At 42.3% G+C, this 24,389-nt stretch overlaps 3 protein-coding genes across 8 annotated transcripts; 2 read left to right on the forward strand and 1 right to left on the reverse strand.

The window, feature by feature from the left end:
* Positions 1–1,499: 1,499 nt before the first annotated feature.
* fam118b (family with sequence similarity 118 member B) lies at positions 1,500–13,552 on the forward strand. 5 transcript variants are annotated; one of them, XM_067246180.1, is made up of 8 exons: positions 1,500–1,851; positions 2,539–2,625; positions 2,832–3,135; positions 10,097–10,324; positions 11,201–11,329; positions 11,524–11,821; positions 12,231–12,293; positions 12,614–13,552. In XM_067246180.1, exons 2-8 carry the CDS (start codon positions 2,546–2,548, stop codon positions 12,631–12,633), a joined length of 1,122 nt encoding a protein of 373 aa, XP_067102281.1. In that variant the 5' UTR covers positions 1,500–1,851; positions 2,539–2,545; the 3' UTR covers positions 12,634–13,552. The 5 variants fall into 5 exon arrangements, with proteins under 5 accessions (XP_067102281.1, XP_067102279.1, XP_067102282.1 ...); XM_067246178.1 differs by having other exon boundaries at positions 12,851–13,552; XM_067246181.1 differs by having other exon boundaries at positions 2,883–3,135; positions 12,851–13,552.
* Positions 13,553–14,271: 719 nt separating this feature from the next.
* On the reverse strand, positions 14,272–20,901 carry srpra (SRP receptor subunit alpha). 2 transcript variants are annotated; one of them, XM_067246890.1, is made up of 15 exons: positions 20,836–20,901; positions 20,584–20,721; positions 19,993–20,076; positions 19,701–19,864; positions 19,425–19,585; positions 18,972–19,134; positions 18,678–18,816; positions 18,251–18,387; positions 18,019–18,140; positions 17,791–17,877; positions 17,502–17,674; positions 16,782–16,995; positions 16,485–16,648; positions 15,304–15,402; positions 14,272–15,059 (listed from the first exon to the last, which is right to left on the reverse strand). In XM_067246890.1, the coding sequence occupies exons 2-15, from the start codon at positions 20,704–20,706 to the stop codon at positions 14,931–14,933; spliced, it is 1,959 nt and encodes a 652-aa protein (XP_067102991.1). In that variant the 5' UTR covers positions 20,707–20,721; positions 20,836–20,901; the 3' UTR covers positions 14,272–14,930. The 2 variants fall into 2 exon arrangements, with proteins under 2 accessions (XP_067102991.1, XP_067102992.1); XM_067246891.1 differs by lacking the exon at positions 20,836–20,901 and having other exon boundaries at positions 20,584–20,801.
* Positions 20,902–22,090: 1,189 nt separating this feature from the next.
* Positions 22,091–23,316, forward strand: tirap (toll-interleukin 1 receptor (TIR) domain containing adaptor protein). Its single transcript, XM_067246845.1, is given in 4 exon segments — positions 22,091–22,230; positions 22,423–23,010; positions 23,118–23,261; positions 23,264–23,316. Coding segments are annotated over 4 exon segments (792 nt in total). The 5' UTR covers positions 22,091–22,223.
* Positions 23,317–24,389: the final 1,073 nt, after the last annotated feature.

The raw sequence follows: 24,389 nt of genomic DNA on the forward strand, positions 1-24,389 counted from the left end.
AGCTTCAACTTGGTAAGAATGACTTGTTCAGGGGGGAATCCTTTCTTTATAAGGCTACTTGCAATTGTCTCTCCACTAAGCACATTATGTTTTCAGCAAACTAAGCAGAAAAAGAAAAAAATATTCTTAGCTCAGCAGTGCCTTGTGGACCTTTGTCCTAATCTTCTGCAGCTGCCATTCTTTTGTCTACCAGCAGATGGAACCATTTTACCAAATTGGTTTGAAGCAACACCTTCCTAAAACAGACAAAATAAGGATTGAATCACAGTTTTAATGATAGAAGATGTAACTGTCATTATCGTTAGCTGATGTACATTTATAATTTTCATGACATAGCTGCATTGATAACAGACAATTTGTGACCATAGACACACACACACTCCCACACCATGTTGAGGCTTATACAAACAACACATGTATAGTGAGCCACATAATATTCTCACAACTTGTTTATTTTCCTTATCTCCGATTACAACATGCTCACCAATGACACATCACAATACAAACACTTCTTATAGCGGTTGTACAGTGGCAAGAATTACAGTTGTGTGCGTATGTGTCACCTTAGGAGACAAACAATGAAATATGTAGTTGCATCAACTGGATGAAAGTGAATTTCGTATTCAATAGTATGGTCCCAGTCTCAATACACAGACTAATGACTTATGAGCAACACATAACGTAGTCTTCGGGTCTCTTCTGAAGGATTCTAGTGTATAAACTTTGTAGGATGCCACTGTCTCCAAGAGGCTGGTAGTAAAAAGCATTTGCCAAATACAAGAGAAGCACACAATTGCAGGGAGAAGTTTATGGTGGGCAACAAATGTCTTATCAGTAGTGTGAGTAAATAGTATGGCACCCTTCTCTAATTGATCAGGAACACAGGCACAATACAACACCATATGGCCACACAAGTTTTCACTGAGAGGAGAACGTTTTCTTACACAGACACGATCATTTCGTATGTCAGGGAAGGCATTCAGCATTCATTCAATAAATTAGTTAAATTATTTCATTGAAACAACCTTGACTTTTGAGTGATTAAATATAAGATGTAGTGTAATTTATATTTAAACGTATGTATCTGATTAGACAGTCTCAATTGCTGTGGACTGTGACACCTGTTGACATCCAGTCCTTTTGAAAAGTGTGGCAGCCTACTGCATCAGGTAGAATACTGTGTTATGTTCTGCTCGTGGACAGACCGTATTTAAGCCACAGAACACGTTCCTAAATAATTTAACTAGGTCTCAGGCCACCTTGAAACGAAGATTTTATAACACAGGTTTTCACGTAAAATGCATAGCAGCAAGTCATAAAATATTCTGAAGATAATAAATAAAGTCTATCGACGAATTGTATGCGTTTCAAAACATCCAACCCGAACAGCGGATCAGCGAACGACCGAGTTGACTCAGTGGCGTACTGTACTTGGGGCAGCAGCTGCGCACACTGTCACCAGTACTGAGTGGGTAATATCCAGAACTCCAGCTGCATGAGAGCCGACAGGTTGTGTACACAGGGGAAGTCAACTGAGAAAATCTGTTAGCTGAAAAGATTTGCTAAGGAAAACATCTAGCTAACCTCTTAATGCACTCGACATGTCAAGTGAACCAATTGCAACGATCTGCTTTTAAAGCGAAGGTATTCTAAATCTAAATTATTCGTCTTGATCTATCTTCCTTGGATTTCAAAGGCGCTAGTTTAGTTAGCTCGCTAGTTTAGCTAACTTTAAGGAACTACAATCGGGCTAACTCGTCAGTTTGACTAATAATCTGATCTGTACCTGCTGAGGTGTAACAGGCAGGCGGTTTCCACTGACCGAAATAAATAAAAGTGGGATTTACCAGGGTAAGTGTCCATTTAACGCTAAGTGTCCAGTGTCTTCATGACTTAAATTGTGTTGTTCAAATGATAAATGGTAGCTAAAAGCAAGCTAACTAGCTACTTACTCCTAGAGTTCTAGTCATGTTGGCAAAGTTTGCCAAAACGGGAATTGATTTACTGCGTTTTCATTTTATCTGCCCGGGCGGGCCCAAAGGTACGGAGGCAGCGATTAATTTATTCATGTCTGCCAACAAGCGAAGGTGATGATGAAGTCTGCTTCGGCCCGGCCACATGGCGATGTGTTGCCCGGTAGAGTCAAATCAAATGACCCCTTGCTTGTTGGTCTTGCGCGCTATTAGAAGCTCTCCTTCCTATAGTGCTTGCTAAATTGGCCAGGTATCCAGTTTGATATCTCAATTTGTTGTATGATCATGTGGCTTGTATGGACACAACAGTTTTTGAGAGTTGTGAGTTGGACAGTGCGAGTGTTTTCATTTCCTTGTAGTTTATTTACATGTGTAAATGTTACACCTTTAGGTGCAGTTTCATCCTATTATAATGACATCAAAGACCCAAATATGTAAAAATTGAGCTGTACAGCCTTTTAGTATGCAGTCGCCTGCCAACCATTGATAGTGGTATGGCCACGTTGTCTTGCTAAGGCTCGTCAAGCTGATAACAGGTGAAAAACGGATAATGTTCGATTTACAGGAGCCGAATGGCCTCTGTAGTGGCGGTGAAAACTGAGAAGCGAGCCGCTGAACCTCAAGATGTTGACTCGAACACCAAAAAACCTCGGTAGGTACAAGAATGATGATCACTTAACACGTGTAATATTCGGTACCATTGACATAGCTAGTCTTAGTCAGATGGACTAATAGAGAATGTATTGAACTAGTCACTGTACTGATCTAGTGTCCTGTACCTTATTTCGAGGTAAGCGTGAGATCAGAACCCAGCTGAGTAAGCTTTCCATACTTTGTTTAACCTTCATGTTGTCTAAGGATTTGGGCACCATCAATGGAACCATCACTCAATCTCTGCCTGCCCCAAAGGAAATTGCTGCCCAGCCTGAAGACCAAGCGTGCCCCCGAGCTGGTCTTAGTGATTGGTACGGGGGTGAGCTCAGCTGTGGCCCCCCAGGTTCCTGCTCTGCGTTCCTGGAAGGGTCTCATCCAGGCCTTGCTGGATGCAGCCAATGACTTTGACCTTTTGGAGGAGGAGGAGAGCCGGCGCTTTCAGAAGAGCTTGCAGGAGGACAAGAACCTGGTCCACGTGGCCCATGACCTCATCCAGAAGCTTTCTCCGGTAAGACTCCCAACGTCCCACAAACACACCCAGTGATAGGAAGAAAAACAATGAAGGCTTCCACTCTGTTCTATCCTGGTTCCTGCACACAGTCAGTCACACATGCTCATGTCTGCACTAACAGCATCTGGCTAGACAAGATGAATAAAGGCTCTTGGATTAAATCCAGCTTTCACGTATAATGTTACACGTTTTCAAGGTACAGGTTAGATCTGACACTTGAATAAACGCCCATTATCGAAGCATATGGTAGGAAGCATATGCTGTAACATGGGTAATAGATTGTTTTCTCTGTTCAGCATCTCTGCTGTGCCCATTGCCCTGATTTAGAATAGAGCAAGGTGCAAGCCTGTGGCACTTCTAACATTGTCACGTTTTAGACCTTTTCCTTAATTCAGTAGGGGAAGAAATCCCCCTTTTAAAAAAAATCCCATTGATATGTCTTAATAAGTCAACGAACCAACGAACCATGGCTAAGGGATGGAGAGATTCAAGGGTAAACACATTTGTGGATCTCCGTATTGTTCCATTCCCCTCATACCAGGTTGGGTTAGACCGTACCAAGCCGATGAAGCCTTAATACCACTTGCGCCTTGTGTTAGTTATGTCTCATCGCATCGTTAACATTGCAAAAACATGCTTTGTTTCAGCAGCCGGCCTGTTGTCACAACTGGGACAAAATGTGCTTAGTGGCTTTATCCCCCCCCCCTCCCTCCCCCCCACATTGCCTGTTGTTGCCGGGTTTGTGGGTTCCTGAAAAGGTTTGAATGGTTTTGCTGTCTTGGATGAAAACAAACCAACTCATATCCTTTTTATTTCTATTTTCTTTAGACCCATGCATGGATAAAAAAAAAAAAGGCTTATCCGACTGAGTATCTCACAAGACAAGACATGATGATTATCAGGTTGTGTTAGACATCAGTGCACCCTATGGGCAAATACTCCTCCAGCTCTGAAGTAAAGGGCCTGCGGTAATCCTCTCCTAGCCCCATTGTGTTCCAGTGCAGCTCCACAACCCCAAACAGCATCATTTGGTTTTCCTCCTGATTGCTATGACTCTGGAAAACATTTGCAATGAGAAAATCTCACAAGAAGTGCCAAGTATCAAATTCAGTGTTACCGGTTTAACCCAGTTGTATATAATTGTGCTACATGTACATGTACACTATTAGCAAAGCAAAATCACTCTGGATTAGGACTGTCTGTTGGCACGAAACGTAGCATAACGAGACTAATCTGAAGGTAGACTTAAGAGAATGTTTGACACAAATTCCCTTATGATGTTGTTAAAGGGCCTAACAGCTTTTGAATTAACTATCTGATTTATATTATTGGGTGTGCTTTGCCTTCGGCAAGGGCACAACCTTTGTTCTCTCACATATATATTATTGGGTGTGCTCAAGCCTTCGGCGAGAGCACAACCTTTGTTCTCTCACATATATATTATTATTATTATTATTTTTATTTTTATTTATTTTTGCCCCCCTAAAACTCAGTCAATATTTGGCCTACATAGACAACGTAGGTGTCAAAAGTTTCGTCTTGGTAGCGATTGAGTTGCTTCTATTGGAATTTACGTTCCGTTGCATGGTTTGGGCGTAGGTTAAGTTTTTGTGGCGAAAAGTGAAGCTAACGGTGGCTAATTTGCTAGCCACAGTCACTGACGTTACTTACGTCACTAACGTCACGAAAACACGCGTGACTACCTTTGCCAGAACATTCGTTTCGCATCTGTTAACTTGGGGGATAGCTAGGCTAACTATAGCTTTACTGCAAGGCAGCTGCAGAAACGCCACAAGCAAAGAGGCCAGGGTGATAAATATTTACTCATTTTACTTTGTGATATGACACACAATTGTGATGTGTAATGTACAATATAAGCTGATATTATTAAGGAAGTACATCTACTTTCGGAAACAGTAGTCTACTATTTCACTGAAGTATTAGCATCATGACATTAGCCTGTGTTGCCCGGGCAACACATACTACAGTGGTCTATGATGTATCTGTTTTCAATCGTTAAAATAAACATTCCTCACATATACATTTTCGTTGTAGGATTTATTATGACATTAGATTACAAGTAAACGACTTGTGGGTGAAATTATCATTACCTGTGGTTTCAATCCAGTGTATCACTGCAACGCTGTAGCCTACGCGAGACACTACAAAAACATCTACACAGCTGTAGGAAGTCAAACGGCGACAGAACATGTTCGGCACTCCCCTTATATCGCATTTTGCGTTGTTACTGACAATGATCGCTACCAGTGAGCTTTTTATGAATGAGCGATTTTCCACTAAATAAATGTCAAGCTTATTTACGTTTTGGGGGGCATATTTTCAGTTAGCAGATGGTACTGTTTGAATCGCGATTCTATCTTCTGCCGGTAACGTCGTAGAATAATCTTCAAAGGGGGTTCTTTATTAATGAATGAATGCAATATGAGTAGGCTAAATTCCTGAAAATATCACGAGAAGGGAAAACTTAAAAGGACGTTTAAGTCATAGAGATTAGGTCCATTTTTACACCGGTCTGCCAAATGTATTCGTTTTGATTCAGCCTGTCAGCTGCCTCTTGAGAGGCATGAGAAATGAGAAGACATCATATTTCATTCTACACTTCACTCGTATTTTGAGTTGTAAATGAGCAGCAAAAAAAAGATGCTTTTAAATCTATGTAATCTTTATAAATAATAAGTAGGCCCGATGCATTTTTATATAAAATATACAGACCCCTGTGCAACCGACGCAAGCAAGCACACCCTACAATTTCCCCAGAAATTGTATCCTCTCTAGTTATTATTATTTTTATTATTCTTTTTGCCCCCCTAAAACTCAGTCAATATTTGGCCTACATAGACAACCTAGGTGTCAAAAGTTTCGTCTTGGTAGCGATTGAGTTGCTTCTATTGGGATTTACGTTCCGTTGCATGGTTTAAGTGGAAATTAAGTTTTTGTGGCGAAAAGTGAAGCTAACGGTGGCTAACTTGCTAGCCACAGTCAATGACGCTACTTACGTCACTAACGTCACGAAAACTTGCGTGACTACCTCTAGCAGAACATTAGTTTAGCAGCTCGTTAACTTCTGGGAAATAGCTAAGCTAACTGCTTTACTGCAAGGCAGCTGCAGAAACGCCACAAGCAAAGAGGCCAGGGTGATAACTATTTACTCATTTTACTTTGTGATGTGAAACACAATTGTGAAATGTAATGTACAATATTAGCTGATATTATTAAGGAAGTAGGCCCACATCTACTTTCGGAAATGGTAGTCTACTATTTCACTGAAGCATTAGCATGACATTAGCCTCTGTTGCCCGAGCAACACATACTACAGTGGTCTATGATGCATCTGTTTTCAATTGTTAAAATAAACATTCCTCACAAATACATTTTCGTTGTAGGATTTATTATGACATTACATTACAAGTAAATGATTTGTTGGTGAAATTATCATTACCTGTGGTTTCAAACCAGTGTTGCTCACTGCAACGCTGTAGCTTACGCGAGACACTACAAAAACATCTACACAGCTGTTTAGGAAATCAAACGGCGACAGAACATGTTCGGCACTCCCCTTACTTAAATCAAAAGTCTCTGACCACTAACCTGAACTTCATTGCCACAGCCTAAACTTTGTCAATCTGTTCATGAAAATAATTAATTTCAGCCTAAACCGTACAACGGAACGTTAAATCGAATTCAACCAACGCAATCGCTACCAAGACCAACACAGCAGTAGTCTAGTACTGTAGCGTTGTAGAATTTACCGGGGCAGCTTCTCCACACAGGGCTATATCGCATTTTGCGTTGTTACTGACAATGATCGCTACCAGTGAGCTTTTTATGAATGAGAGATTTTCCACTAAATAAATGTCAAGCTGATTTACGTTTTTCAGTTAGCAGATGGTAATGTTTGAATCGCGATTCCATCTTCTACTGCCGGGTAACGTCGTAGAATAATCTTCAAAGAGGGTTCTTTATTAATGAATGAATGCAATATGAGTAGGCTAAATGCCTGAAAATATCACGAGAAGGGAAAACTTAAAAGGACGTTTAAATCATAGAGATTAGGTCAATTTTTACACCGGTCTGCCAAATTTATTCGTTGATTCAGCTATGAGGCTGCCTCTTGCAGGGGAAATGAGAAGACGTCATATTTCATTCTACACTTAACTCGTATTTTGAGTTGTAAATGAGCAGCAAAAAAAAGATGCTTTTACATCTATGTAATCTTTATAAATAATAAGTAGGCCCTATGCATTTTTATATAAAATATACAGAATTATTAGTTGTAAAAATGTCATTAAAAACGGACCCCTGTGCAACCGACGCAAGCAAGCACCCCCTACAACTTCCCCAGAAATTGTACCCTCTCTAGTTATTATTATTCTTTTTGCCCCCCTAAAACTCAGTCAATATTTGGCCTACATAGACAAAGTAGGTGTCAAAAGTTTCGTCTTGGTAGCGATTGAGTTGCTTCTATTGGAATTTACGTTCCGTTGCATGGTTTAGGCTGAAGTTAAGTTTTTGTGGCGAAAAGTGAAGCTAACGGTGGCTAATTTGCTAGTCACAGTCACTGACGTTACTAACGTCACTACGTCACTAACGTCACGAAAACACGCGTGACTACCTTTGGCAGAACATTCGTTTCGCATCTGTTAACTTGGGGGATAGCTAGGCTAACTATAGCTTTACTGCAAGGCAGCTGCAGAAACGCCACAAGAAAAGAGGCCAGGGTGATAACTATTTACTCATTTTACTTTGTGATATGACACACAATTGTGATGTGTAGTGTACAATATAAGCTGATATTATTAAGGAAGTACATCTACTTTCGGAAACAGTAGTCTACTATTTCACTGAAGTATTAGCATCATGACATTAGCCTGTGTTGCCCGGGCAACACATACTACAGTGGTCTATGATGTAGCGTTATCTGTTTTTAATCGTTAAAATAAACATTCCTCACATATACATTTTCGTTGTAGGATTTATTCTGACATTAGTAAACGATTTGTTGGTGAAATTACCATTACCTGTCGTTTCAAACCAGTGTAGCTCACTGCAACGCTGTAGCTTACGCGAGACACACTACAAAAACATCTACACTACACAGCTGTTTAGGAAGTCAAACAGCGACAGAACATGTTCGGCACTCTCCTTACTTAAATCAAAAGTCTATCTAACTACTAACCTGAACTTCATTGCCACAGCCTAAACGTTGTCAATCTGTTCATGAAAATAATTAATTTCAGCCTAAACCGTACAACGGAACGTTAAATCCAATTCAACCAACGCAATCGCTACCAAGACGAACACAGCAGTAGTCTAGTACTGTACCGTAGTAGTACAATTTACCGGGGCAGCTTCTCCACACAGGGCTATATCGCATTTTGCGTTGTTACTGACAATGGTCGCTACCAGTGAGCTTTTTATGAATGAGCGATTTTCCACTAAATAAATGTCAAGCTTATTTACGTTTTGGGGGGCATATTTTCAGTTAGCAGATGGTACTGTTTGAATCGCGATTCAATCTTCTACTGCCGGTAACGTCGTAGAATAATCTTCAAAGGGGGTTCTTTATTCATGAATGAATGCAATATGAGTAGGCTAAATGCTTGAAAATATCACGAGAAGGGAAAAACTTAAAAGGACGTTTAAGTCATAGAGATTAGGTCAATTTTTACACCGGTCTGCCAAATTTATTCGTTTTGATTCAACGATGAGGCTGCCTCTTGCAGGGGAAATGAGAAGACATCTATTTCATTCTACACTTCACTCGTATTTTCAGTTGTAAATGAGCAGCAAAAAAAATATGCTTTTAAATCTATGTAATCTTTATAAATAATAAGTATGCATTTTTATATAACATACACAGAAATATCAGTTGTAAAAATGTCATTCAAAAACGGACCCCTGTGCAACCGACGCAAGCAAGCACACCCTACAATTTCCCCAGAAATTGTACGCTCTCTAGTTTATATCTGTTTTATATTTGTTAATAACACTATTTGTATGGGTCCATGATCCCTATTTGAGGTGAATGCCTACACCACAGCATCAGGCAGCAAGGATATGCTTCACTCTGGGCGTTAACACGACGGTACCAGACAAATGGACAACTGCAGTGACTGGACAACATAGGGAGGGTTGGGAGATGATGAGTTTCTTCCTGTGGAAAGTGGATTGTGCCGCTCGGCCCACCAGATCTAATCCACAGAGATCTGCAGGCCACTCTACTGTGGTGCTAAGATCACCTTCGGGCAGCGCTGTCTGCTATTCATAGTGGCTGCTCTTCCTGTCTCTCCCTCTCCCCCCCCCCTTAACCTTCCTCCCCCCTCTTGGTCTATCTCTCTCCCTTCTCTGTTTTGCCCCAGCCACTGCCTGGTGAAATGTGTTTGTGTGTGTGTGTGTGTGCAGTGCGTAGTCAGGCTCAGCTCAGTGTAATGAGATTTATCCATTACAGACACAGCCTTAAATCTCATGGCCGCTATGACGGCCATGGCCCGCTTATCGGAAGAAGGGTTTTCCATGACCGTTAGGCTCACTGTGCACCGCCACTGTCAAGCTGCTTTTTCATCAGCAAAGCTGATGTCATGACAAATAATGTCATGACCACCTCTCTGTCTCACTATCACATAACTAGGACGAGGAGTGCTTTCTGACCACAGAGCCTGCCCCAGATAAAGTATTTAATAAGACCTTGGCTAAAATACTGCTCCCGATTTATAGGTGTAGCTAACTAGGTTTTTTGGGGGGGTTTAATTTTTCATCAGGACAGTCTATTATCATTTCCTTTACATGTTTTATTCCCAAAGTAAAAAGAAAAGTCTCACCTAACCCATTTGTGTTGGGGTCAATAATTTTGTCTATGATCGGCAGCTGGCGAGTTTTCAGACACCCCATAATGTCTAAACATCTATTGCTACTCGCGTCTCTCCCGGTGTCCCTGCAGAGAACAGGCAATGTGCGCTCCACCTTTTTCAAGGACTGCCTGTACGAGGTGTTCGACGACCTGGAGTGCAAGATGGAACACGCCGGAAAACACCTGCTGCGCTCCGTACTGCAGCTGATGGAGAGCGGCGCGCTCGTTCTCACCACCAACTTCGACAACCTGCTGGAGATCTACGCCGCCCACCAGGGCACCAAGCTGGAGTCCCTGGATCTCACAGACGAGAAGAAGGTGGGTGTCCTGCCCGCACCGCCAGTCAACACCAGCTTTTGTGGCTCTTTCCGTGGTTTCGCTTAAATGTGTTGCTGGACTCGTGGCTGTTGGATACATGTCAAATTCGATGATAAACATTGATTACACAGGTAGGGCGGATTTAATTGATTCCTGAGGGGAAATTGCACCATTACAGCAGCAATGAACAGGAATAACAGCGAAAAACCTAGTTTGTCATAAAAAGCCAACTTTTAATACGTTTTAAAAAAATACAAGAAAGTAAGATAAGGGTATCCTAGGAATTCTAACCAAAACTGTTTAAGATGGAGGATGTTCAAATATTAAAGTAGCTCCATATTAATTTACTCATACACACAATGTAGTCAAAGTAGTCCTGCATACTTTTTAATGGGAATCAGCTACAGGAAAATGCTACTAACACCAAAAGGATTTTGTATTGAGATGACAGATTATTGCGTGACTCGGTGAAGAAGACACTGTGGCAGGTTCAAAGTTTAAACTGTCACAATTGTTATAAAGTATCCTAATATTTGTCTTTGGTTTATAAAGAGGGCTTATCTGAAAGGTATATTTGAGCAAAACTGGAATTTCCAGAAAGAGATCAATCGTTTCCTCAACATATTCTAACTGCTCTGTGGCTTGTACATATAAATGGACTTCACAATGATTAATGTGTAGAGTGAAGACACAGTCTTACATAAATGCACATGAATCTACAATATTTCTCAGAAGCCTCACAGTTTGCCCCTCAGGTGTGGTATTTATGTCTGTTCTATATCAGAACTAATGTCCCCTCGACAGCTGAAGGGATTTTACCTGCCTGCCAGTTGGAACAGGATTGGGTGTGATGGACTGTGAAATGTGTGTGTTTAGGTCTTAGAGTGGGCTCAGGAGAAGAGGCGGCTGAGTGTGCTGCACATCCACGGCGTGTACACCAACCCCAGCGGCATCGTACTGCACCCTGCTGGCTACCAGAATGTACTGCGCAACACAGAGGTTATGGTAAGCACAGAGCTGGAGAACAGCAAAACTGCAAAAACTTGCAGTTGGAACAGACGTATCTACGCACATGTTCAAGAGGAGAAACGTTGTATGTGTTTTGTTTTTTTGTTTTTTGGGGGGGCGGGGATGCATGTTTAAGAAGCTACGAAGGCAATTCTTTTCAAAGGAGTGCAATTTTTTTCCCCGTCCGACAGAGGGAGATCCAGAAGCTGTACGAGACCAAGTCGTTTGTGTTCCTGGGCTGCGGGCGCACGGTGGACGACACCACCTTCCAGGCCCTGTTCCTGGAGGCGGTCAAGCACAAGTCGGACCTGGAGCACTTCATGCTGGTGCGACGCGAGGACGTGGGCGAGTTCAAGAAGCTGAGGGACAACATGCTGGACAAGGGCATCAAGGTCATCTCCTACGGCAACGAGTACGCCGACCTGCCTGAGTATTTTGAGCGGCTGGCCAACGAGATCTGTAACCGGGACACAGGGACGAACGGCTGGGGTAAGAATGACCCCTCACAAACATGCGAGCACGCACACACACTACCACACGTGTGTGTATGTGTGTGTGTGAGTGTGTAAGCATTGTGTAAGCTGAGCCCACCCTATCCACCAGTATGACATTATCTTGTTCTTAGATTTTAAATCTAGTTGGACTTGTTTCTCATATAAATGTCTCATCTAGGGACACACACATTATTTTAAGAAATCTTAGCAACTGAAATTGTCTTACTGCACTGGTAGCCAAATGTACTTGTTTTAATTTAAGCAAGCGCATTAATATTTTCGCACTTCAATTTGATAGGGCATTTTTGCATACATGGCCCCTACTGACTGTTCCTCTGTCATTTCCTGTAACACGCCGTTGACATGGTGTCGATGGTGTGCTTCATCATATCTGTATTTCACAGGATCTCCCTCACAGGAAGAGGAGCCCCAGAATGGCTTCAACCCTCCAAAAAACCTCCTTCAAGGTTAGGATCGCGCCCCTCTCTTTGGTGTCAGTGCTCGCATGCAAGAGGTGTTTTCCAAATGTCACCTTTTGTCAACTTCTCCCAAGGTCCCTCCCTCCTTCCTTGCATGCTTTTAGTAAAAGATGGCACCCTTGAACAAGCTTTGAAGGACTGAAACCCCCCTCTAAATCCATGTATCCCCATCGCGCACACACAACACACGCACGATTTTCACACAACCCTTGCTTTCCTGTGTTGCATGTCAGTCCAGTGGCTAGATGGCAGATGTTGGTTCTTGTTTCCCAGCCGTTCACTTCGTTTTTCCTTCTGTTTTTGCCCAGAATGCGATTTTCACACTTGAGGAGGATCAGTTGTGTTTTTTTGGGGGGGTTCAGTCCGCTTACTACAGTACTACTACTACTAAGGTCCACTTACTTTGGATCTACAACTCAAATTTGGGCCCGGAGAGACTTAATGCCCTCGCACCTTGTTTCAATTGCATAATTGGTTTGCACCACAAAGGGAAGGAACATTGTTTTGTGTGAAGATAACGGTAAAATACGTAAAACCCTCTGCAGTCCCAGCCAGGCAACGCCTCCTAGACACCCCTCCTCCCTGCCTCCAGTAGGATGTTGGGAAGGCCTCTGGAACACCACAGTAGAGATGGAAAGGACACAAGGCCTCGTTATAGTTTTCCAACTTGAATCATTCACAAATACACAGTGCTGCTCAGCGCACAGGAAGGTGACAACAACAAGAACATTGCCACACTGCCTTGCCACCTGGAGGAGAGGAAGGCATGGAAGAATGTACTGCAACGGACCTTCACGCTTACGTCAGCGCTCTACCCCCTCACGACATGCTCAACAATACTGCCCTCTTATACATGCGTCTCACTGGAGGCTTGGCCTTCCATGTTCAGCGAGTACAATCACTGAGAATAGTTCTTGCCAACCAGTTTGACTGGAATGTATTTACATGATTCTAACTTAAACCAGCAAACTTAATGTGCACTCTCAAAAGCAATACTTGACAGTCAGCAGTCTGTTCGTATATACATGTTAGGCAATGTAGGACATGGGCATTAATCTAATCTTCAGATGCATATTGGGCTATGACTTTACAGTTAGGAGAGGAACTATGTAAATGATGGCAATCCACTCCTGTGCAAAAAAAACATTTAAAGCTTTTTTGTATTTTTATTATTGTATTGCATGTGTTTCTGTGAAAGGTTTTAGGTATTTATACTTGCTATTTTTAAAATAAAGACTTTGGTAGCCATAAATGTATTTTGTCTGTCATTTGAATCATTTCAGTGAAGTCTTTTAATGTTAATATTACTGTAAAAAAAAACTTAAAAAAAAAAACTACCACAGTTCGTTCAGTATTCATCCCCGCCTGTGAAAAAAACTATAGTGGTTTCTCATGAAATGAAATCCATGTCTAGTTCACTTCAGTAGCTGGTCCCATCAGTTTGAATGTAACAGTTGCAAAACAAAACATTCACACTCACAAAAATACTTTACAGGCTATCGTAGCTTTTATTTAGAAATATTTTACATTCTCAAATCATGACAGTTCTTTCTTTCCACCACTGCAACATACATGGTATGGAGAAATTTAAGACATATATTCTCAAATTTACAAAGGGGGGGGGGGGAATAAATTATAGGCCTACAGTGCTCCAGCAGTCAGTCCACACACAAAGTGTAGCCCATGGAAACTTCTGTGGGGCCTGTTAAAAACATACATTTAAATTTTTTTGTCCCCGTTTACCTGCTGCCACCACAAATGGAGGTTCTTGATCTCCTATCAAACTGCAGAAGAACTGAGTACTTTTTCATATTAAAACGAATCAGTGCTGCGGTGAACTTATATAGGTGACTTCTTCCTCATAAAGACAGGAGCTTAACGTCTATAATTTATTAGGCCCTAAGATTGTGAAAAGTGTGGGTAATGAGTTGAACGACCATAAATACAATTTAAAAAGCACATCACGTTCTTACGCCCAAGATTTTATTGTTTAATTTCTCGAAGAGTCCATCCCATGAGTGAGAGACAGACAGAGATACCGGGTGAAGGTCAGACCTGCTGATGTGGTGACTGCAGTGACAATGTTTTTGGGGGGACACTGACAAGGGTTAGGCACTATGGTCACTAAGCGTTTCACTGGGATGAGGAGACTGTCACAACCAGACAGTCTTCCACCCGTGACCTTGTTTCATTGAAAAAAATGAGTCATCTGACAAAAAGAAAAGCCAATTTAGATCCAGTACACTGAGAAGGAATAATATACTCTAGTCTCGCTTTGATTGGCTGTTGATCTGGGAAAGTTGTCAGCTTTATAAGAAGTCACAAGATTTTGTCGTAATTTAAAAGATTAAGCACAATTTGAGGTACATGTTTGATTTGGCCCAACGGGTTATAAATTCCTTGTAGCACTATTTCTCGCTTCTTTCCAGTTGAGCTTGAAAGTCATCGTTTGTCCACGTTTCCTGGATGGTGGTAGGGAGGGAGGAAGCCTGTGTGTAAGTAGCCTTTGCTATGATCTCGAGGAAAGGGTTGGTTAGGATGAGCCGAAGTTTAGCAGGACCATCAAACTTTCAAAGTGTGGTTTTGCGTTTGTCATGGCAGCAGACGACAGTAACCCTGTATATCTCAGGCCTTCATGAGGGCACTGACCACAGCACGGGCATTGAGGCTGCGCAGGTCGTTGTAGGTTTGTCCAGTGCCCACGAACACGATGGGCTGGCCTGTGATGTATGTCATGGAGATGGCAGCACCAACCTGGGGGGTTGAGGAGGAGGAATGTCAGCCCCCACATGACCCCTCTGAGATTCAACACTCAAAACATCAACAGCCCTTAGCCAAGTAATCAATCCAGCTTACAAAATAAGTGTGATTTCCTAGATGCTGTAAATAGTACAGTATTATTGATTTTTTTTACATTCAATTTAACATTTGATAGATTCGTATTCATTCAAAAGATAAAAATATTCTTCAATATGGCGTTCTTTGGAATGTTGCATACCTTATCATCGATGGTGTCAAACTTTGTAAGAACGATCCCGTCTATGAGTCGCGGTTTGTCAGACATGGAGTGATCAGCCAGAGCCTGGTTAAACTTCACCTGGAAACAGAGCACTAGTCAGGCAACCTGGAGTCCGAACTATGGGAGGTGTACCAATTATGAGGAACACTAATGTTTGGGCAAAGTTTAGTTGGGGAAAACAGCTTAAAAAACATGTGTTGACACTGCCCTCTGCAGGTCAGATGTGACAATACGCCTAACCACTGCTCCATAGATACATTAGCAGAGCTGAACATTTTTCACAAACAACAAGAGGAAGGATTCTCCCATCTTAAAGCTGGTGTAGGCAAGTTTTGCGAAGCTAGCTATTTTATTTCTTGTCATTGCTTTTTTCGTTTCCTGGCTATCAAGCACAACAAACGTAAGCTAGTCTACAAAGCTACCATGGAGTATGGCAGAAGGCAAAAAGAATATATCTATTTTTAAAAATGTGTGCTCTGCTTTCATCTACTCTGTTTTAGGCTTCTCTGTTCTCCTCCGCTCTCCTCTCCTTTCACTGTGTTAAGTTTTGAAAGGTTGAAATGTATTTTCGAAAAAAGACTTTTTTCATAAATATTTTTTCAACCTTTAGAAACTTTTTCCCCACACACACAGTGCCTTTCACTGTGTGTGTGGGGAAAAAGTTTCAAGGGGGGAACCGAGAAGCCTAACACGTGGTTGAAAGAAAAATGTCTAAAAAGGTTCTAAACAAAGGTTTGCATCATTTATGAGTACTTCATGAGGACTCAACTATACACTACTCTATTGTACTCTGCTTTCATTTACTCCGTTTTAGGCTTCTCTGTTCTCCTCTCCCCTATCTTTTCACTGTGTGTCGCATTCACATGTAAGAACACACACAACACTATCATAATGAACATAAACATGGCTAACGTTAGTACTCACTACTTTCAAGCAAGCATGTTAGTATTGGGAAATTATATAATAGTTTTAACCTATTGCTGGTGAGCTATCAACAGCTGGCTGCGGTAACGTTAGCTAAGTACAGTAAGTTATCAGTCAAGTGCAGGGGCAGAGTGCATGCAGGTAGGTAGACAGGTAGCCGGTCCAATCATTAGTCTCGGAACGGTAGATGTAGATGAGGCGACAAGACTACCAGTACAACCATAAAGCTGTCTTACCAGCTGGTCTACAGCCTCGTTGCCCACCAGGGCCTCGCCCACGAACAGCACCAGATCAGGCATGTTGACGGCAATCAGCTTGGCAAGGGCTGTCATCAGCGGGCCGTTATCCTGCATGCGGCCAGCGGTGTCCACCAGTACCACGTCAAAGACCTGGTTACGAGCTGAGGAAATTAAATGCAGTCATGAGAACCCTGGGGGGAATCATCCTATTTCTTCCTTGAAATAGGATGATTCGACGTGATAGCGCGCATTTATTTTTCATATTGCGACTGAAAGGATTTCTCCAGTATTTACCATAGGCAATAGCCTCCATGGCAATGCCTGCCGCGTCCTTGCCGTAGCCCTTCTCGTACAGCTGCACCACGGGGCGGCCCCCATGCTCCTGGGGGGGGTGCAGGGAGCTGAGGCGCCGCTGGTGGGTCCTCAGTTGTTCCACTGCCCCGGCGCGGAACGTGTCACACGCCGCAATCAGTACAGTGTAGCCGTTTTCGATCAGCCAGAAGGAGATCTGGACCCGGATTCAGAAAAAAAGCACACGGTCGGGGGTGGGGATATATTGATTTCTTAGTGATGGAAATTAAGCTTGAAGGGATTTGGGTACAGGCTAGTTGTGTTGCAGAAGTTGCGTGACCGGGGGGATAGGGGTCTTGCAATGATTAAAAATTAAACTCCTACATGCATATTAACACAAAATCAATAGATGCTGTATTCATGTGGATGTAGTGTTGAAAATGAAAGAACAGGAGGGTAGGTGACCTCGTATTTTCCTTTTCAAGTCAAGTCAACACAAACGGCAACTGAGGATAAAATACAACCCACTCAAATCTTAGCTACTCGACCACAGTCAGGCTGTTAAGGAAGGAAGCTGTTGTGAAAAGGAGTTATGGTGAACAACCATAAAATGGCGATTCGGGATATAGACCATTGCATGAAAAGTTCAGCTTTGGAGTGGTGGTGTGAGAAGGGGATGAGACGGCCCAGGTTCACAGACCCGAGGAGTGTGCTGGGACTCACCTTGGCCAGGTTGGTGGACTTGCCGACCCCATTGACCCCGCAGAAGGTGATGACAAAGGGCCGGCGCTGGCTGCGGGCCTCCAGGACGTCTCGGAGGATGTCCACGCGCCGCTTGGGCTGCAGGATGTGGACCAGAGAGTCCTGCAAAGCCTGCTTTACAGTGGAGGCCACAGCTAGCGAGAAGAGAGACAGGGAAGGTTTTAATGCTAAACAGTATATTAAATATGTATAATGCCTATATTAAAAACCATATTTCAAATCCACATTTTAGCAGTTTTGGACAACTCACTGGTGAAAGTGCCCATGACTTTGCCCTCCAGCTTCTTGGCGACAGAGTCACAGAGCTGGGAGGCAATTTCAGCTGCTACATTCTTCGCTGTGAAACAGTGGGAGGAAAGCATGTTTTTGTCCATTATTGGCAAAGACGTTTGTGCGGTGCAAGTGGGTTATCTGAAATGAATGAGAGAGAGCACACAAGCTGTGGACCACTGCCAAGGAAGAGTGCAAGGTGGAATACCGATGAGGTGGTCCTTCATCTTGTCCAGAACGGGCTCCATGTCCTCGCAGCTCAGGCTCTTGGAGCCCACCAGGCCCTTGAGCATCCCAAACATCCCCCCAAAACCACCCCCCTTTTTGGAGCTGTAGGAAAAGGGAGAAAGAGACCCTTCAGATGACAACACAGGATGTCAATGCCACCTCCGTATTCAAGTTCAACTTCCTATCCAACTTTTCTATTCTTTTCTTTTAACCTTTTTTTACTGGCGTCAGCAACAGCCACCATCTCCTCCTCTTCTTCCTCCTCCATCTCCATCTCCTCGTCTCCTCCCTCACTGGATTCGTTGTCTACTGGAAGCAGGTCTCCTGACATTGGCCTCAGGTGCATGCCCTGCAGAGGTGACAAGGATTGTTTACCGTCTTTACTTGCGGTGGGCATTGATTTTGTTTAGGAGACTGTACTTGACTCTGGGGGTCATGAAAGAACACTGTCAGTCAATCAATGTGGAGTAACCTGGCAGTGTCCCATAAAACAAGCTGGACAGTTGATGACCACACATTAAACCAACACCTGCCAACAGTTCCGTGGATGGGGATAGCTCAGTACTCGTTAACTGCAGATCCAAAGGTCCCATTACGCCACTTCACAATGACCTGATGCATTTTGAAAAAGGCACGCACCAGGTCCACTTCGTGGACATCGTAGCGGTCGTTCCCGTTGCTCTGTCTGTCACTGTAGTCCAGTTCCTTGGTGCTGCTGCCTCCCAACACCCACACACGATTCTCCTTCCCCTTGGGCTTCTGGGGCTTGGGAGACTTGCTGGAAGCCAAGAGAGACAGAACACATGACGAAGTGAGTGCTTTGTCAGATTGACCAAAAAGAGTCCCACCTGCTCCTTCTACAGTCGTTATGAGGTTGTGATTTCGACCACGCACGAAAAGGGAGCGACATTCGAACTCGAGAACGGTCCTCACCTGGGCTTCTCCACAGGAGCCCCCATGCGCTTCCGGAAGAACTGCTCTCTGTTCTTCTGCATGATCTCTTCGTTGGTCAAGCCCTGGTTGCCGTTCTCCACAGCGTTCTGGCCACCGGCAGGTGCCTTGACTTGTTCCCCTTTTCCCACCTCAGCTGCAGGAGCTGGAGAGAGTGGAAAAAAAAAAACACATGGTTATATCCAGGATGAACCTTAATGAGAGCCGTTCTAGACAAGCTACAGCAATAACAAGTGTTGACATAATCTCCTGTGTGTCATCACTAAATGGTCACTCCAAACTGGAAGGGAGTGATAGAAAGGGCATCAGTTGGAGTCTTGGTGTGAGTCACAAGTCTTTTTCTACTGCTCTCATTTAGCTAGTAAGTAACTTTAAGTACTAAGTAAGTAGCTACGAGCACACACCACACATATGTTATAGATATGGAAGTCTTACCCTCTTTTTTGGAATTCTTATTCTTCTTGCTACCCTGTTCCTTGGCCTTGTCACCTCCCTTCGTCTCAATCATAGACTTCACAGTTTTCTGGGATTTCTGGGACTCCTTGAAAGCCCGCATGGAAACAGGGCCTCGAGATTTGCTGCCCTCTTCCGCCTCACTAATAAATCATGCACAATACATGTCCACTTCAATATAGCATTATATTTGGGCCATTTCAAAGGACTGTTGTATTAAGGAACAACTGGTATATGGTATGGGTGTTGATTGCTCACCGGAGAAGCATCTTGAAGTCATCCTCAAACTGAAAGTTATTGTTCAAAAACTTGAGAGCCCCCTTTTGTTCCAGCTCATTCTTGTAGCGATCCCTAAATTTAAGCTGTACATCATCTATGAGCTTGTCCACATATGTCAGCGTCAGAATTTTTTGAAAACCCACCTGAGCATAAAATATAAAAGTATGGTTAGCTTGGCAGATGAGTGCAAATTACACTTCATATCAATGAACTGAGATGTTATCACTCAAATAACTTAAACTAAGGTTTACAAAAAGATTGGAGAACTTACCACAAAAACCAACTCGAACTCATTGTCCAACTTGTACTTAAGACTTAGGGCATCATGAGTAAAGGAATTGTTTCCACTGCGTTCCTAAAACACAGAAAACAGTTTCACAGTCATTTCAATTAATGCAGTGAATGCAATTCAAAACAATGCTGCAGCTTCAAATGGCCCATATACCTAACCCACGATGTGTAAAAGCCAAAGCAACAGCAAATGCGCCTGTCAACCCCCAGTTAAGACACTTTCCATAGTGTCGATTATGCAACAACTTCAGTCATTTAGCTAATGTTACTTAGTTAGCTAGCTAGCCAACTAGCAGACGATTAGTCAGGACAATCAATCGGGCACAAACTAAATGCTATTTAAGACAAATTATTTTACATAAGCAGAATGTTATTAGCTGTAAAACCGAGCTAGCCAACCCGACCGTGAGGTGATGTTGTTGTGCTAGCTGAGTACCACGATGTATGATGAAAGTAGGTAGGCTAGCTAGCTATTTCTGTTCCACGGCATGCTAACTGTGACCATACGACACATGGCTGTGTGATGCACGTTAACATGACAGCTGTCACTTGATTTCCAAGTCTATCTTACCTGCAGGATTACAGAGCGGATCAGTGCGTTCACGGGCCCAGTGAAGGATTCGGTAACACCAGTTCCCTGAAAACACCACAACACTATGCCTCCCTTACTGAAGATCGTGAAGAAATCCAGCATCTTGCCACCACGTAGCTACACGAGATGATATTAAAAGGGTCAACAAAACAAAAACAACAAATGTTTAACGGAAATTAATGAATGATTCTGCGAATATTTATGGTGTCCTCTTCTTAGAGGAAACCTTACCAGATATACAGTATGAGACTGGTCTGATTTTCCTCCAAGTCCTTACACCACCGCAACTACTGCTTTGCTTTAGACACGTCAGTTGCAGAACAAGGAAATGACGCATTCTTCCGGGTATTTTGGGACATCTGGCTGCGCTGAAAAAAGGCATGAATGTAATAGATACAGGATTGATTTGAATTACAAGTTGAAAGATATAATTTGATAAATAATAGATTGTAACTTTTGTATATACTTGTATATACAAGAGTCTTTTTATTTTTTATTGAAGAGTCAATAAAAAAGTAAAAAACTAAACTAACGAAGGCTGCGCGAAAGGATGCGCATAGTGCAAAAACTGAGAGCCGCGTGATGTCTCCATGTCGATTTCTAAAGAGGAGCCTGAACCATAGATATATATTTAAAGGCCTGAACAGTCTGATATAAAGTCAGGCCCGTTACGTAGACATTGAGGGTTCGGGTAGTTCGAACGAAAACATGTTTTTTGGAACGAATTTTCAAATTTTATTAACTGCAATGTACTTCTAGTTCTCTGTTTTTTTCAGGATGTACTGTACTTCTTCAAAACGCTAAAATTAATGAATACTTTATTATTAATCTATTATTGCTCCATGCAACATTTTCCATTAACCACAGTAAATTCACTCATCAAAATCCCTTATTCATTGTTTTTAGGAGAGAGATCCAACAGTACGTCCAGACTATTTCAGCATCTAAGAATCTTAAAGCTCTTAAGACAATAACTTTATTATTTATTTCATTAAGGTTTTCTGCCCCGTGAAATGTGTATGTATAGACCCTGTGTATAGATGGTGCTTTGCCTTTATTATCATTTCATTGTATGTACAGTATCTTTTACATGTTTGCTATGTACTTGGGTGGCTAAGGGGCTGAAAAGATATGGTGGCTCAATCAGTGATGATGTGAATTCAAATATATCATTCATAAGTTAATATATAGTCAAAATAATTGATAAAATAGCTGTTTTCAATAGCCTAATGGTATATTCTGTTTTGTTTTTTAAATTGATTTATCAGGCTGCAGCTTATGGGGGGAGTAGGTTACTGCTTCATCCAAGAGGAACAATTATGATGTCATTTCTGCTAGTTCCCCAAAATAGTATTACTTCCTTGATTTGAAGTCAGTCATGTATAAAATGTCCTTCCATTAATCGAATTTGACTACAAGACGAAACCAATGAGATGCAGTGAACACAAGAAGTTTTTTATTTTTCCTGTCGCTTGAATCAGTGTGTGGAGCACTGCTTTCGCACTTGGCTCTCACACTTTTTGTTTTTGAAGTTAGAGCTGTAAGGTGACCTTCAAATGAGAGGCATCCTGCGTTTTTTTGATGGCTATGAACAATAACTGGAGAATGATTTCAACAGCATGTTTGGTAAGTAGAATTTAGTTGTTTTATAGAAAATAATTAATATAGTCTCTTTGCAAAGTAATCAACAAATGCAAATGAACCTGTATTGAGTAGCCTGCATAGCCTGATTTGTATTCATCAACTTAAACTAGGTTATGTGACATTCTGGGATACTGAACATTACATTTTCACCCAAATGTGTGTCATCTCGGACAGGATGGTTCCGCCAAAAATGGGTTCAATCTAAAAGAGAGCTCCCAATACACAACAGCTCTGCACCAGATGACCAGGAGTCATTAAGGACGATCAGGGATGCCTCTCCGTTATCATCATCATCATCGCCACTCACCTCCCCCCCCCCACCTTCCTCTCTTCCTGCTGTCCTCACCTCACCCGTTCGTTGGACCCGGAAATACGACCTGTGTCTGTGTTATAGCCGTGCAGACGTTGAAGTAGCCATGTGCATGGCATCATACCTTGAAGCCCAACCTCGCAGCCTTCGCTGTTTTCTGTGGCAGAGAGATGACCGTCCCGGAGGTGCCATCTCCACAGAGTTGTGCCGGGCTGTGCAAAGCAGCCACTGCCAAGCGCTTCTCATCACCCCAAACTTCATTGTGGATGAATGGTGCAAGTACCTAATGCATCAGGCACTTGCTGAGGGGCCCATGTCTAACTGCATCATTCCCCTCAGGCTCAATCTTCCTTTCTCTCAGTATCCTTCAGAGCTGCGCTTCTACTCATCTATTGACCTGGCAAGGAACACAGAAAAAGAATATGAATTGGTGTTCAAGACCGTGCTTATGCGTGAGTATTGAAACGATAAAACCACTGTGATTTATTAGTTTAAATGGTGTGGTTGTTGGGAGCTGAAAAACAATCCTACAATAACCTTTTCTTGTTTCACTTTATAGACCTGGCTGGTATGATCAAAAAAGCTCCGGAAACGCATAGCAGCATGGACAGTTCTAACAATGTATTGAAAGGAGCAAGCTGCTCACATCCAAAAAATACAGACCTTTTGGAATCTGGACTGTCACCACAAAGATTAGCAAAAGGACGAGGATACAACACTTTAAAGACTGATGTAAATCCCCCTTTGAAAATGACTAATTTCATGACCACATGAACTCTCCTTTTATAGGCCTTTAGCAGAGTGAAGCCTAGTTTAGGCATGGCACTCGGGCAGCACGATTCATTACACTCACCTGTGTTAGCCTGCTTCAAGCCCAATGACCCCTATCCGATAAGGCTTCATGGATACTCCTACACCCGCTATCGGTTGTTGTATTACTGTGCTCCTGCCGCCCTCCACCATCCCCATCTCCCCTGTGTTGTCTGTGTGTTGCTATGCATCAGGGGGGATTATTTCTTTATTCGCTCCCTGAATCATATTCTATGTATGTTGCTCGCTAATGCTAGAGGAGTGCTTCCCCTTAGATACATCCACTCCGCCAAAGTCAAACCTATTTCCATGTCTATGGTTATCAATAATCAGAATCAGAATTATAAATGCTCAATTCAAATCATGTGAGTGTCTTGACTTAACTATTGATTGTCAGTGTAAGTTATGTTAGGGTAGATTTGTTAGTTTTAATTTTTTTCTTATTCTGACACATGGTGCTCTAATGAATATAACATTTTAAAATCTACGACCATAGTGGCACCTACACAATAGGACATATGTTGTCGGCTTTTAATAGTTCATAAATGGGTTCCTCCTGGCAGTGGCTTATGTATATGTGTATTATGTCTTTGTTTTTCAATCTGAAACCTGATCTCACCTGACATTACAACGTTAATTTGTTTAAAGAGCAGCTGTTAAGTTATATTTTTGTTGTTGTTTTCATTAAATGAAACATTAGCATGCTCTGTGTAATTTATTAACCAATGTTTCAAAAAAAATATCAAAATGCAACTTTGGCTATGACGTACCAAGTCTTTGTCCGAAATATCGCCCATAGGGATTATAAGCTTTGCTTTATTTATCATTGCTTTATCAGAACAAATATTGTACACTTTTGTGTGGGTTTGTTGAAACTTGTGTATATACCAAAACAACAGGGCCTAATGAACAACTTCCATTAACTGATCCATTACATTTACATTTACATTTAGTCATTTAGCAGACGCTCTTATCCAGAGCGACTTACAGTAAGTACAGGGACATTCCCCCCGAGGCAAGT

Source organism: Osmerus mordax, chromosome 11 (assembly GCF_038355195.1).
Source record: "Osmerus mordax isolate fOsmMor3 chromosome 11, fOsmMor3.pri, whole genome shotgun sequence".
NCBI lineage: Eukaryota > Metazoa > Chordata > Actinopteri > Osmeriformes > Osmeridae > Osmerus > Osmerus mordax.